General features: G+C 38.4%; 1 protein-coding gene across 2 annotated transcripts in view; it reads right to left on the bottom strand.

Moving 5' to 3' along the window:
* LOC124794460 (major facilitator superfamily domain-containing protein 6) overlaps positions 1-12871 on the bottom strand; it is a 218786-nt gene that overhangs the window by 29900 nt on the left and 176015 nt on the right. For both annotated transcript variants that reach the window (XM_047258100.1, XM_047258109.1), the window contains exon 7: positions 4892-5007. In XM_047258100.1, coding sequence (XP_047114056.1) covers positions 4892-5007 — 116 coding nt within the window. The remainder of the gene's footprint in view (positions 1-4891; positions 5008-12871) is intronic.

Here is a 12871-nt window from a genome sequence, read left to right on the forward strand (position 1 = left end):
TGACTCTATTGACAAGAATTTTAATGACACCTCTCTTTAGTTGCGGATATGATTGGATCTGAGAATGTTCAGTGCAGTCCTGTATGAAACATCACGAACAGAAGAGTTTCTTGGACCACAATCTCACATTCTGAAAGGTTTACCAACAGCTAAGAGTAGGAATAATTCTTACTAAAGAGTTTGGGAAATGAGTAAAAAATTATTTGCAGAATAATGACAGAAAAAGCTTGGTAAAACTTCAGACATACTCATTTGATTTAATTGTTATTCAGGTTTACGTCATGCCAACTGTGGGACACTCAAATGAAGAAACTGAAGAAATAAATGAACAAGCAGATGCAGTTTTGACCTTGTAAATGAAAAGGAGAAGGTTATTGTCATTGGATACTGAAATGCAGTAATTGCAAAGAATCCAGACAAAAATATTGCTGGAAATTTTGGGCTGGGGAAAAGAAGTAACAGAACAGTGGCTGGTTGATTTTTGTCAAAAAGAAGGAAATGACAATACCAATTCACTTTTCCAACAGGAGAAGAGGATGAGATACACGTATATGGTGCCAGAGGATACAGGCCGATACCAAACTGATAACGTTATTGAAAAAAAGAGTCAACAATAACCAACCAAGTTCATAAAAAGACTCGATGTGACAATACTCTGCAAACCACCATGAGGTGCATGGTAGAGGATAAGTCTCATTGTGCCAGTTATTAGGGTTTCTTCGTGCTCCATTCACGTATGGAGCATGGGAAGAATGATTGACTGAATGGCTCTGTGCAGGCAGTAATTATTCTAATCTTATCTTATTGATCCCTATGCAAGCGATATGTAGTACATTCCTAGAGTCATCGTCTAAAGCTGATACTGGGAAATGAGGAAGATATGATTGGAAAGAAGGATATGCAATGGTAATGAGTGTGTACACGAGCATTGGTAGTCATAATTGTTGCTTAATTGTCTGCTGAAGCTGGAGATGTTATTCAGTTCTCTAATGTAAAGCAGGGGGGAGGGGGGGGGGGGGTGTTTACTCCAGAGTTGGGTTCCTGCTACTGAGAAGGACTTTGAGAAAGTGGCTGAATGATGGTGTAAAACAGAAAAGATTTTGCTCTGGTGTGTCGTTCAGAAGAGTGTGTTAAGGTTGAGGAGATTGACAGTGTATGTTGAGACAGTAGAGAAGTCAGAGGGCATGGGAATATCTGTATTAGTTGTAAACAGCCAGGATAGCTGTGCATATGATAGTGAAATTTAGTCAAAGTAATGAACATCACAAACATAACGAACACACACACATTCATAATCAGTTCCAGGTGCTGTGAGCCTTGCAGGAAAAGATCACTGTAATCAATAATTGGAGGTGTTTGTATAACTTTCTTTTTCAGGTCAAGAGGGAGGAGCTTTCACATTTGTGCAGGTCATGGGAAACGCTAATGCCTTCTTGCACATTGCAATTACATGTCCAATTTAGATTTCCATATATTATTACTCCTAGACTCTTTGCTGAGTGAGAGGAGTTGATATTTGTACCATTTAGGGTTAAATATGGTTGGGATTTACAGTATTTCAAGCTAATGAGCCTTGAAAGATCAATCAGTACCACTTGGGATTTGGACGGATTTAGCTTTAACCATTTGTGTTGCACCCATTTAGAGAGTGGACACTGGTCAGCACTGAGATTATAGATAGCTGTCTTAATGTTTATTTGTTTTGCACTTAGATATAATTGGAATGATCAGCGTGCATGTAGTAATTGCAGCAAGACAAAACTGATGGCACATCGACATACAGGACCTAATACCAAACCCCAGGGGACACATGATACTATTTGGTTCCATTATGACTTCATGATGCCAGACATCATGCATTGATGGCGAGATGTCAGGTTTGAGTGAAACCATCACACTGCACATGGCAAGAAATTTAGGTTTGTAAGTTAGGCAAGTAAAATGTCAAAGTCAACAAAGTCAAAGGCTTTGATGAAGTGTAAGACATGCATGATAGTTGCCTCTTGTGCATCCACGACCAGCTTCAGGTCAAGTGTTACCATTATTAAGGCAGATGTTGCGCTGTAGTGTTTACAGAAACCTGATTCGTATTCATCTAGTATGTTGTTTGTGGTTAGGTAGTTTGTTAGCTGGTATAGGGATTATATATTCTAAGGCCTTGAACAGTGCAGGAAGAATACAAATGGGTAAGTAATCAGGGGGTACTTTGGCAACTTCTCTTTTGGTAGTGGCTTAACCAGTCCCTGTTTCCAGCCCTCAGGGAAAATACTTGTGGTTAAGAAGTGACTGAAGAATCTTTTATAGTTGGCAGTAGACAATGAAGGTTTAGCAGAAGACCAGAAGTAATACATAGGGAAGTTGTGTGGCAGACCTAGGATGAAGGATGAGTTAATGGAAAAGGCAAAGATGTATCATAGGATGAACTTGGACCAAAAATACTCGGAAAAGATTTCAATAAAGTGGTGGAAAACTAAATCTAAAAAAAATCTCCTGGTTACTATGCTCCAAGCACCAGATGACAAAACAAAAAGTTTTCTGTATGAGTTCATCGGAGAGAGGTATCAAAAAAGAGAAAGCCCTGAAGATCTCTAAAGATCAGTCCTTGTGTCAGTACCAAAGAAAACAACATCAGACTAGTGCAAAGACTATCAGACCCTAAGATCATAAGCCATACCTTCAAGATACTTAGGAAGATCATAAGCAACAGAATATCAAATAAAATTTATCACAACCTTGCTGAAGATCAATTCAGAGGCAGTGAAGATAGAGCAGCAATAATACTGTGTGAAAAAAAAATGCTCAGAACTAATAAACCACAGTTTATAGCCTTTATTGATTTAAAAAAGGCTTTCAACAATGTAGGACATTCCTATCCACTATAGAAAATAAACAATTTTTTCAGCCTTCAGTTGCAAGGTAATTTTTACTCGTTTACCTAGGTTTCGATTCCAGTAATGGAATCTTCTTCAGAACAAAAAAATTAAATTATTTTGAGAACCAAACACTGGCCCTGTCACAGATTATAAATTAAAACAATAAAGACGCTTAATCATAAGATTACGTCTGTCAAAATTAAAACCATTAAGGCAAACGTAGACGAAGCTACACCGGCCAGAAATAAGGACCACATGCCAAGAAACAGTTGGACCACATGGTCACTGAGCATGCTGCCCAATACAATGTTCTTCATTTTAATGGCTGCTTCACAGCCTGTGCCACCTGGATCCTTCCTAATAACATCAGCTTTTGTGAATTGCACAGGTCGTAACCCTCCCTGCAATATATCCTACATTCCTTTAGCCCTCCTAGCCTCAACCTTTGTTAGGCATTGTCCTTCACATACCTATCCCCTTTCCTGTTCCCACTCCAGCACTACACAGCCCTCTATTCCACCAACACACCTACAGCATTTTTATTTCTCTCCTTTTCTACTGAAAATTGCCACTGTATGTGATTTTTAATCTGAGAAACCTCCCTGAGGGAGGAAGCTTCGGAGTTGGTATTACTGTAAAAGCAGTAGCTTGTGATGGTATTAATTTCAACCCACAACACACATGTACATGTCGTTTTGGAATTGATAATTTATGATCTGAGCACAAAAAAATCTTTGTTATAGGCTACACCATGATTTTTCAAAGCAATATTTCAGGAAAAAAGTGTCCTATATTCCCACAAATATGGTAATAGAGAACTGTTTATGTTCACTGATTATGTATCTGCAGCTTACTACAATGCGCTTCCTGTCTCCAAATCCATCAAAAGAACCCACAATGCCCCACTTGGGAGAGCCCAGTATCCTGACAACTAAAGAATGGCTCTCCCATCCCCCTGTAGCTGTAGCAGTATACAAAGAAGTCACAACATTAGAAAATGAAGCACAATATAGAAAGACCTCCAGAGTATTGACTCTTTGTTCAGGGATTGACAGCTGACCCTCATAATAAACACTGACACACTGTGCCTAAATGGGCAGAAAGAACTATCAATGTACAATTACACAGTTGTTGAACAATCACTGGAAATAGTCACATCAATTAAATATATGGGAACGTGTATAAGGAGTGATTTAAAGTGAAAGGCTCACATAAAACTAATTCTAGCAATGGCAGATGTCAGAATGAGATTCAGTGGAACAAGCTTCAGGACATGTAGTCTACCTGTGAAGTAGTTCACTCAATATCTGCAAGTTCTTTATCCGTCTGGGACTCCTGCCAGATAGGATCTGTAGAGCAAATAGAGAAGGTTCAAAGAAGACAAGTGCATCTCATCTCGGGTTCAGTACAACACGCAGTCACCATACTGTTAATATTTCATGATTGTACATTCCTAGAACAGTTAACCAATACATTGGTTCCTCCTATCTATGTATAATAAAAAGACTATGAAGGTAAAATAAAGAGGGTCAAGCTCACACAGAGTTTTCCAAAATTTTTTAGTTTCTCCATGTTTGGATGATGCTGATCCAAAAAATTATTCTCCTCATGCACCATTTACAACAGGAACAAGAAAGGGGGGGACAGCAACATTTGTACACAAAGAACCCTCTACCACAATCCATAAAATGACCTGTGGAGCATAGTATAGATGTAGAAAATATCCTAATAGGTGATTAATAGTTCCAGGTAGTTTGTTTCTTACAGTTCTTGTGTCCTGTAATTGTCCCTTGAAGATATTCAAGTCCAAAACTTTATGAAGAAGAAATTTCAAATACATTTCCACACATAGCAAATGAGAATGATAAAATCATATGTTACTGTAATAACTGTGCACACCATCCAGTGAGTTAAAGACTGTTTTACATATAATTTCTGTTTCATGACAGCAAAATGCTCATTCCAGGAATGACACATCTATCATTATTGTGACAACAGTTACCTGAAATGACAGTTACCTGATATGGAAAAGAATATCACTTCACCGACCAATGTCTCAGCTGCTATTGTGAGACCCTCAAGCAGTTTCATATTACTCATGCCACCTCCCATCATTGCTAGGTCTTCTAAGTACCTTAAAAGGAGGCGGATATTTGAAAATGTACAAGTTTAATATACTGAAAGCAAATCACATATAATACACTAAGAGTGTAAACAAATGCATACATGTGGCATTTCAAGAACAGAAAGTACAAAGTCCACATGAAATACTAAATTGATATAAACATAAGATGATGAATACTAATTAATTATTTCCACAATTACTGCAGATGCCCAAAATAATCAGTACCAGTGCCCAAATTCAATGGAATTGCAATATAAGCAATAACATTCTATTCTCAGATCACTGCTAGGACAGCTTGCTAAGCGGCATCATAAATTTAACTCCAGTCACATTTTATGTGAAGAGCATGGAGGAAATTCAATTGAACCTATCTTCAGTCCAGTTACCATCATATTTTATAGTACATTCACACAATCATTCTAATATGGCTGAATTTCAACTACATACTGAAGTTTCAATCATCATTTTAAATTTTTGACTTTTTTTCTTTGATTGACAATATTACTACAGTTCCAATGACTAGCTGCATGGCAATGGCAACATACTATTTTTAATTATATGTATTGGAAGAATGTTATATTTCAGAAAAGGAAGATTAGAGGAGAATGCAGGCTTTCTCAGCGAATCTCAATAAAATCTTCTCAGGTTGACGGCCGAGTCAATGTGTTGTTTTCCAGTAACGTTTCAGCAAGTTTCTTACTTGCCATCTTCAGGTGAAGTGTCAGGTTCATGTCTCATCCGGATCTTCATAGCTGCTGGACCACGGGCTTCTCTGCATCCTCGGCGCCAGTTCGGCCAATCAGGTGTGAGCGGAATCGGCGCGGCGGCGCGTGGTGGGTAAAGGGAGCCGCAGGCATTGGGTCCTGGCGTCTCGTCTCGGTGTGGCCTGTTTATTCCATCTGCCGCCACCGACCTGCCTCCATCGGTGCGCTCTCATCTCATTTGTGATAATGTTGTGTTCCACGCACTGCGGGATAGTGGCTTCCAACTCAGCAGCGCGTGGAACACAACATTATTGCAAATGAGACAAGAGCGCACCGATGAAGGCAGGTTGGTGGCGGCGGATGGAACAAACAGGCCGCACCAAGACGAAATGCCAGGACCCGACGCCCGCCGCTCATATTTTATAGTACATTCACACAATCATTCTAATATGGCTGAATTTCAACTACATACTAAAGTTTCAATTATCATTTTAAATTTTTGATTTTTTTTTCTTTGATTGACAATATTACTACAGTTCCAATGACTAGTTGCATGGCAAACTTGCAGAAACGTTGCTGGAAAACAACACATTGACTCAGCTGTCGACCTGAGAAGATTTTATCAAGGAAGACCAGAGTTAATATATTGTCAAGAGGTTATATTTCAGTCTACCATCTATTAGTTGTCACCTAATATAGAATCCAGGTCCATAGGAGACTGGAGGACTGCCTCCTGTTAGCAACTAAAATAAAATTAACTAATGTGGGACACACAGCTGGTGCCAAGTCACAAGCACTGTACACTGCCGAGTCATATTTCTAGAGAACAAACCCACTCGTCAGGAGAATGTGTTTGATATGAAAGTGTGTTAATACCACTCCACTGCAGTTCTGTGATTGGGAAGAGCTCCACAACAATTGAGTGGTTGACTTCACCAAGTGCTATTTGTTACCTTTAACTTTCAGCCTCTTTTCCTCCCAACAACACATGAGCTTTTGCCTTGGACACAATATCACAGCACACAGAGGGAGCCACTGTTGATTGCACACCTTGGCTGCTGCATCCACCAACTCTTTCCTCTAAAGCCTAACATGGCAAAATGTCCTCTCATTCTCTAGATGCTGTATGCAAAAGAGGGTGTCCTGGATGTCCTGGGATGTTTTCTCTATTGGGTACATGCAGGGAGTCAGAACAGACAAGGAACTTTGCAGCTCAGATAGATCTCATCTGCTCCAAGCCTCTATATTATCTGTATATAATATAATATGAGTACACATTGAGTACAAATTGAATTCAATTGGTAAGCTTATCTTGACAGCAGAATAGCCTATTTTTACCCTGCTCGGACCTATCAATGTAGATGCATGTATCTGCAGAATTGGTTTAAAATATTGTGAAATACAGTTTTAACAACATAGGCTGCAGTACCATATTTCCTGAATTTTGTTAATTTCAAAGTAATATTGGGACTTAAAAGCAGCCTGTGTGAGCAATGACTACAACCCACAAGCCATTAGGCCTGGTGTCAGATGGAATCCAAATGGCTTTGCTTGTTGTGGGCAGTCTGCCAAAGCCATTTTCATGGGTGGTCACTCAATAAAGTGGAATACCATTGACTGTTGATCAGCTAACAATCTACATGCCTGATGGCCCACGTGTAGTTACCAGTGGATGGATAGGTACCAGCCTCACCACAAAAGCAGAAAATGGGGCTGATCCTACAGGCAACCATTGCTAGATTTAACCTCCACGGTGGATGGCATCTAAGGTCCTTAATATGAAAGTCTTGCTTATCTGTATAACTGTCGTCCATAATAAGACTACCCTGAACAAAAGTCTATAGAATGGGTAAGTGCATTCTGTTGGCTCCCCAATATCTATGACTAAGGCACTTGCAAATGTCAATTGCTTTGAGAGTGAGTGCTTGAAAGTCTCTCAAATGTGATATCCATGTAAGCTTTTCATCAAAAATTAGGCCCAGTAACCTCACCATACCTCTGACACTTAAAAGTTCTGTACCTCAGTATCAGTGCAGGTGGGATACATATGTGGGTAGTGGATCCCCACTTTCTCTGCCAAGTATTTGAATCTTGGGCATGTAGTCCACTCCTCCAATCTATTTAACACCTTTTGTAACTGATACATGGAAGTTGCAACATTAGAGGACAAGCAAAATGTATCATATAACTCAATTTTTGTGCTCTACTGGTCAAATTGAGTATTGCAAGAATTTTGGAAAGTTGCCACTTCAGATTTCTTGCTGTCCATTGTAGGTAATTTGGACACACAGCATTCCACCACTGTGCCACATGGTGGTCATTGAAACATGTACAAAGCTCACAGTTAAAGAGAACTCGGGAAACCCAGGTTCATCATGTTCATATCCAGCCAAAAGCTTATTTTCCTGGGATGTTCTCAGCATGGTTAAAGGAATTTATTATGCAAAGAATATCTCTTACCTTTTGATAGTGACATGTTGCACAATAATGTGAGCGACATGTCATTTGATCTCGCAAGCAGTTTTACTTACGTAGCTTCTTAAAGTAGTCATGCTGTGCCTTCTTTCAAATGGATAAAATGGAAATTATTTGGTATTGACAGTTTACTGCCAGCAGCAGTTTGTAGCAGACTGCTGCTTCAGTGTCAACAATGGCAACTGCATTCAAGTATGGTTTTCCTGAAGATGATTCATGTGAAAGACTTAACAGCAACTACTCATGATAAATACTGAGAATCACACAACACTGCATTTGACGACTAGTCATCAGAAGTGCAAGACAGTCACTGGCTCTACAGGCATGTTGGGAGGAAAAATGTGGTACATTTTACAGGAAGAATTACTTGTGCAGGATAGTGACTCTGTTTCAACAAAATATTTCCAAGTTAAAATTCAAAATTTCTCTGAACCAATTTTAATTGCATGTGACGGCAAGTTTTATGCTACTAGTATTCAAGGTTGCAAATAAAATTTTTAATTGTCACCTCACTTTCTAACCATTATTCCAAGTTGAGCTACAATTTAATTTCTGTGAGCCATAGGGCTTCGTCAACTTGGGAAATTCCCTCATTACCATTGTTGGTCATCATTCGATGCTATGCCATGCCATTGTGTGATAACTGCAAGTATAATAACAATAGACTTTGATAGGCAATGAGACACAGTGTGTGTGTTTGTGTGTGTGTGTGTGTGTGTGTGTGTGTGTGTGTGTGTGTGTGTAAAAAAAAAAAAAAAAAAAAAAAAAAAAAAAAAAAAAAAAAAAAAAAAAAAAAAGAACCATAGTATCCTATGACTATAGCATCAATGAGCCATGTTGGAATTTGTGAACCCATACAAATACCTGGGTGTAACACTTTGTAGGTATATGAAATGGAATGATCACATAGGTTCAGTTGTGGGTAAAGCAAGTGGTAGACTTCAGTTTATTGGTAAAATACAGGAGAAGTGCAATCAGTCTACAAAGGCGATTCCTTACAAATCACACATGTGACTGGTTCTAGAACATTGCTGAAGTGTGTGGGACCTGTACCAGATAGGACTAAAGGGTACATTTATTACATACAGAAAAGGGCAGCACGAATGGTCACAGGTTTGTTTAATCCATGGGAAAGTGTCACATAGATACTGAAGGGACTGATTTGGAAGACTCTTAAAGATAGATATAAACTATCCCAAGAAATTGTATTAACAAAGTTTCAGGAAGTGGCTTTAAATGATTACTCTAGAAATTTTCTACAACCCCCTTTGTTAAGATTAAAATAATTACTGCATTCATAGAAGCATTCAAACAGTTATTCTTCATGCAGTCCAAACATGAATGGAATAGGAAGAAACCATGTTGATAATATTCGTACCTCCAGGTGGGGGACTATTCAGGAGGATGTTGTCATCAGGAGGAACAAAATTAATGTTCTACAGATCAGAGCATGGAATGTTAGATCCCTTAATTGTGCAGGTAGATTAAAAAATTTAAAAAGGAAAATGGATAAGCTTAAGTTAGATATAGTATGAATTAGCAAAGTCTGGTGGCAGGATGATGGTGACATCCTCCTGAATAGTTCCCACCTGGAGATACAAATATTATCAACATGGTTTCTTCCTATTCCATTCATGTTTGGACTTGTCAGGTGAATACAGGGTTATATATACAAAATCAAATAGGGGTAATGCAGGAGTAGGTTTGATAATGAATAAGAATATAGGAATGCATTTAACATACTACAAACAGCCCAGTGAATGCATAATTGTGGCCAAGATAGACACAAAGCCAACAACCATGACAACAGTATAGGTTTATATGCCAACTATCTCTGTAGATGATGAAATTGAAGAAATGTATGAGGCAATAAAAGAAATTATTCAGATGGTTAAGGGAGATGAAAATTTAATTGTGATGGGGGACTGGAATTCGATAGTAGGAAAAGGAAGAGAAGGAAAAAATATTAAGTGAATATGGACTGGGGGGAAAAGGAATGAAGGAGGAGGCCATCTAGAAGAATTTTTCACAGAGCATGATGTAACCATCACAAATTCTTGGTTTAAGAATCATGAAAGAAGACTGCATATGTTGAAGAGACCTGGAGACACCAGAAGGTCTTAGACTGATTATATAATGGTAAGACAGAGATCTTGAAACCGGATTTAAAATTGTAAGACATTTCCAGGGACAGATGTGGACTCTAACCACAATGCATTGGTTATGAACTGTAGATTACAGCTGAAAAAATTGTGAAAAAGGTAGGAAATTAAGGAAATGGGAGCTGTATCAGTTCAAAGAATCAGGAGTAGATAATATGACAAAACGTTTCCCTCTGGTGTGCAAGATGTATGAGACAGGTGAAATATCCTCAGACTTCAAGAAGAATATAATAATTACCATTCCAAAGAAAGCAAGTGCTGACAAGTGTGAAAATTACTTAACAATCAGTTTAATAAGTCATGGTATGCAAAATACTAACATGAATTTTCTACAGAAAAATTGAAAAAGCTGATCTGAGGAAGATAGGTTTGGATTTTGGAGAAATGTAGGCACATGTGAAGCAATACTGACCCTATAGCTTACTTTAGAAGACAGGTTAAAGAAAGGCAAACCTACATTTATACCATTTATAGACTTAGAGAAAGCTTTTGACAATCTTGACTGGAATAATCTCTTTGAAATTCTGAGGGTAGCAAGGGCAAAGTACAAGGAGCAAAACGGTATTTACAACTTGTACAGAAACCAGATGGCAGTTAGAAGAGTCGAGGGGCATGAAAGGGATGCAGGGGTTGAGAAGGTAGTGAGAGGTTTGTAGCCTATCCCAGATGTTATTCAATTTGTGCATTGAGCAAGCACTAAAGGAAACCAAAGAAAAATCTGGAGTAGAAATTAAAGTTCAAGGAGAAGAAATAAAAAACTTTGAGATTTGCCAACGACATTAAAATTCTGTCACAAATAGCAAAGGACTTGGAAGAGCAGTTGAATGAAATGGGCAGTATTCTGAAAGGAGGATACAAGATGAACATCATCAAAAGCAAATTAAGTATAATGGAATGTAGTCAAATGAAATTGGGTGATGCTGAGGGAATTAGAGCAGGAAATTAAACACTTGAAGTAGTAGATTAGTTCTGCTATTTGAGCAGTAACATAACTGATGATTGTTGAAGTAGAGAGGATATAGAATGTAGACTGGCAATGGCAAGAAATATGTTTCTGAAGAACAGAAATTTGTTAATATCAAGTTTAGATTTAAGTGTTAGGAAATATTTTCTGAAGGCATTTGTATGGAGTGTAGCCATGTCTGAAAGTGAAACATGAATGATAAACAGTTTAGACAAGAAGAGAATAGAAACTTTTGAAATTTGGTTCTGCAGAAGACTGCTGAAGAACAGATTGTAGATCACATATCTTATGATGAGGTACTGAATAGGATTTATGAGAAAAGAAAATTGTGGTATAATCAGACTAGAAAAATTGGTAGGCTGATAGGACACATTCTGAGACAATATGGGATCACAAACTTAGAAGTGGAGGGAACTGAGGGAGGGGGTTAACAACCATAGTGAAACCAAGAGATGAATACAGCAAGCAGGTTCAGAAAGATGTAGCTTGCAGTAGTTATTTGGAGATAAGATGCTTGCACAGGCTAGAGTAGCATGGACAGCTGCATCAAACCAGTCTTCTGATTGAAGACCACACCAACAGAGCTTTAAGTAAATTCATTGCTATGTACCGGCCGGGGTGGCCGAGCGGTTCTAGGCGTTACAGTCTGCAACCACGCGAGCACTCTGGTCGCAGGTTCGAATCCTGCCTCGGGCATGGATGTGTGTGATGCCCTTAGGTTAGTTAGGTTTAAGTAGTTCTAGGTCCTAGGGGACTAATGACCACAGAAGTTAAGTTCCATAGTGCTCAGAGGCATTTGAACCATTGCTATGTGATAAATCCTTGTGTGCATGTTGCACTCAGTTATTCATACAGTTATGTGAAGAGAAATGACCTGGAGCATCAGAAACCAAGGGCAATTACAAAGATTTCTAAGGTCAGTGAGCACATCATAAGTAACCATGACAGAGCAACAAAGTTCATAATAATGCAGTGCTGTTGTTCAGCTTTCTGGACATTATATCACAGATAACTGTTTTTGAAGCACAATCTCATGGTGATTGGTAACAAAATAACTCAGAACATTTCTTCCCATCAATGAACAATTCAAATCATCCTATGTTAAGAAGTCTTTCACTTTCCCTAATACTTCCCTGACCAGTCCAGGAAATGGTAATTCGCTGAGAATTCCCAATTTTTCTAACATATTGTCATTCTGTTATTGAAAAACTTTGTGTAAAATTGGTGCCGTATTTGTTGCACATCAACTAAAAGCAAATGCAGAAATTAATTTCTTAGCAGTGTTTCTATATTTTTTAAAAAATTTTCCTACTAATTTTTTCCACCAATTTGTTGCTGTGGGTGAGGTCTGGGATCAGTGCTTCAATTTATAAATGAGATAGCAATTAAAACAATGTGTGGAATCCAATGACAATGCACTAAAGGAAATGCTGTCAATGTCAGCGACAGGAAAGATTTTGGCCAGTGTTTTCTCAGATACAAATGTGATTTTTCTTATTGATTGTCTTAAAAAGGACAGCCTATTGAAGGGTTTTGGACCAATTAGATAAAAAAATGCACAAGAAGGT

Source organism: Schistocerca piceifrons, chromosome 1, assembly GCF_021461385.2.
Source record: "Schistocerca piceifrons isolate TAMUIC-IGC-003096 chromosome 1, iqSchPice1.1, whole genome shotgun sequence".
In the NCBI taxonomy this organism is placed as follows: Eukaryota; Metazoa; Arthropoda; class Insecta; order Orthoptera; family Acrididae; genus Schistocerca; species Schistocerca piceifrons.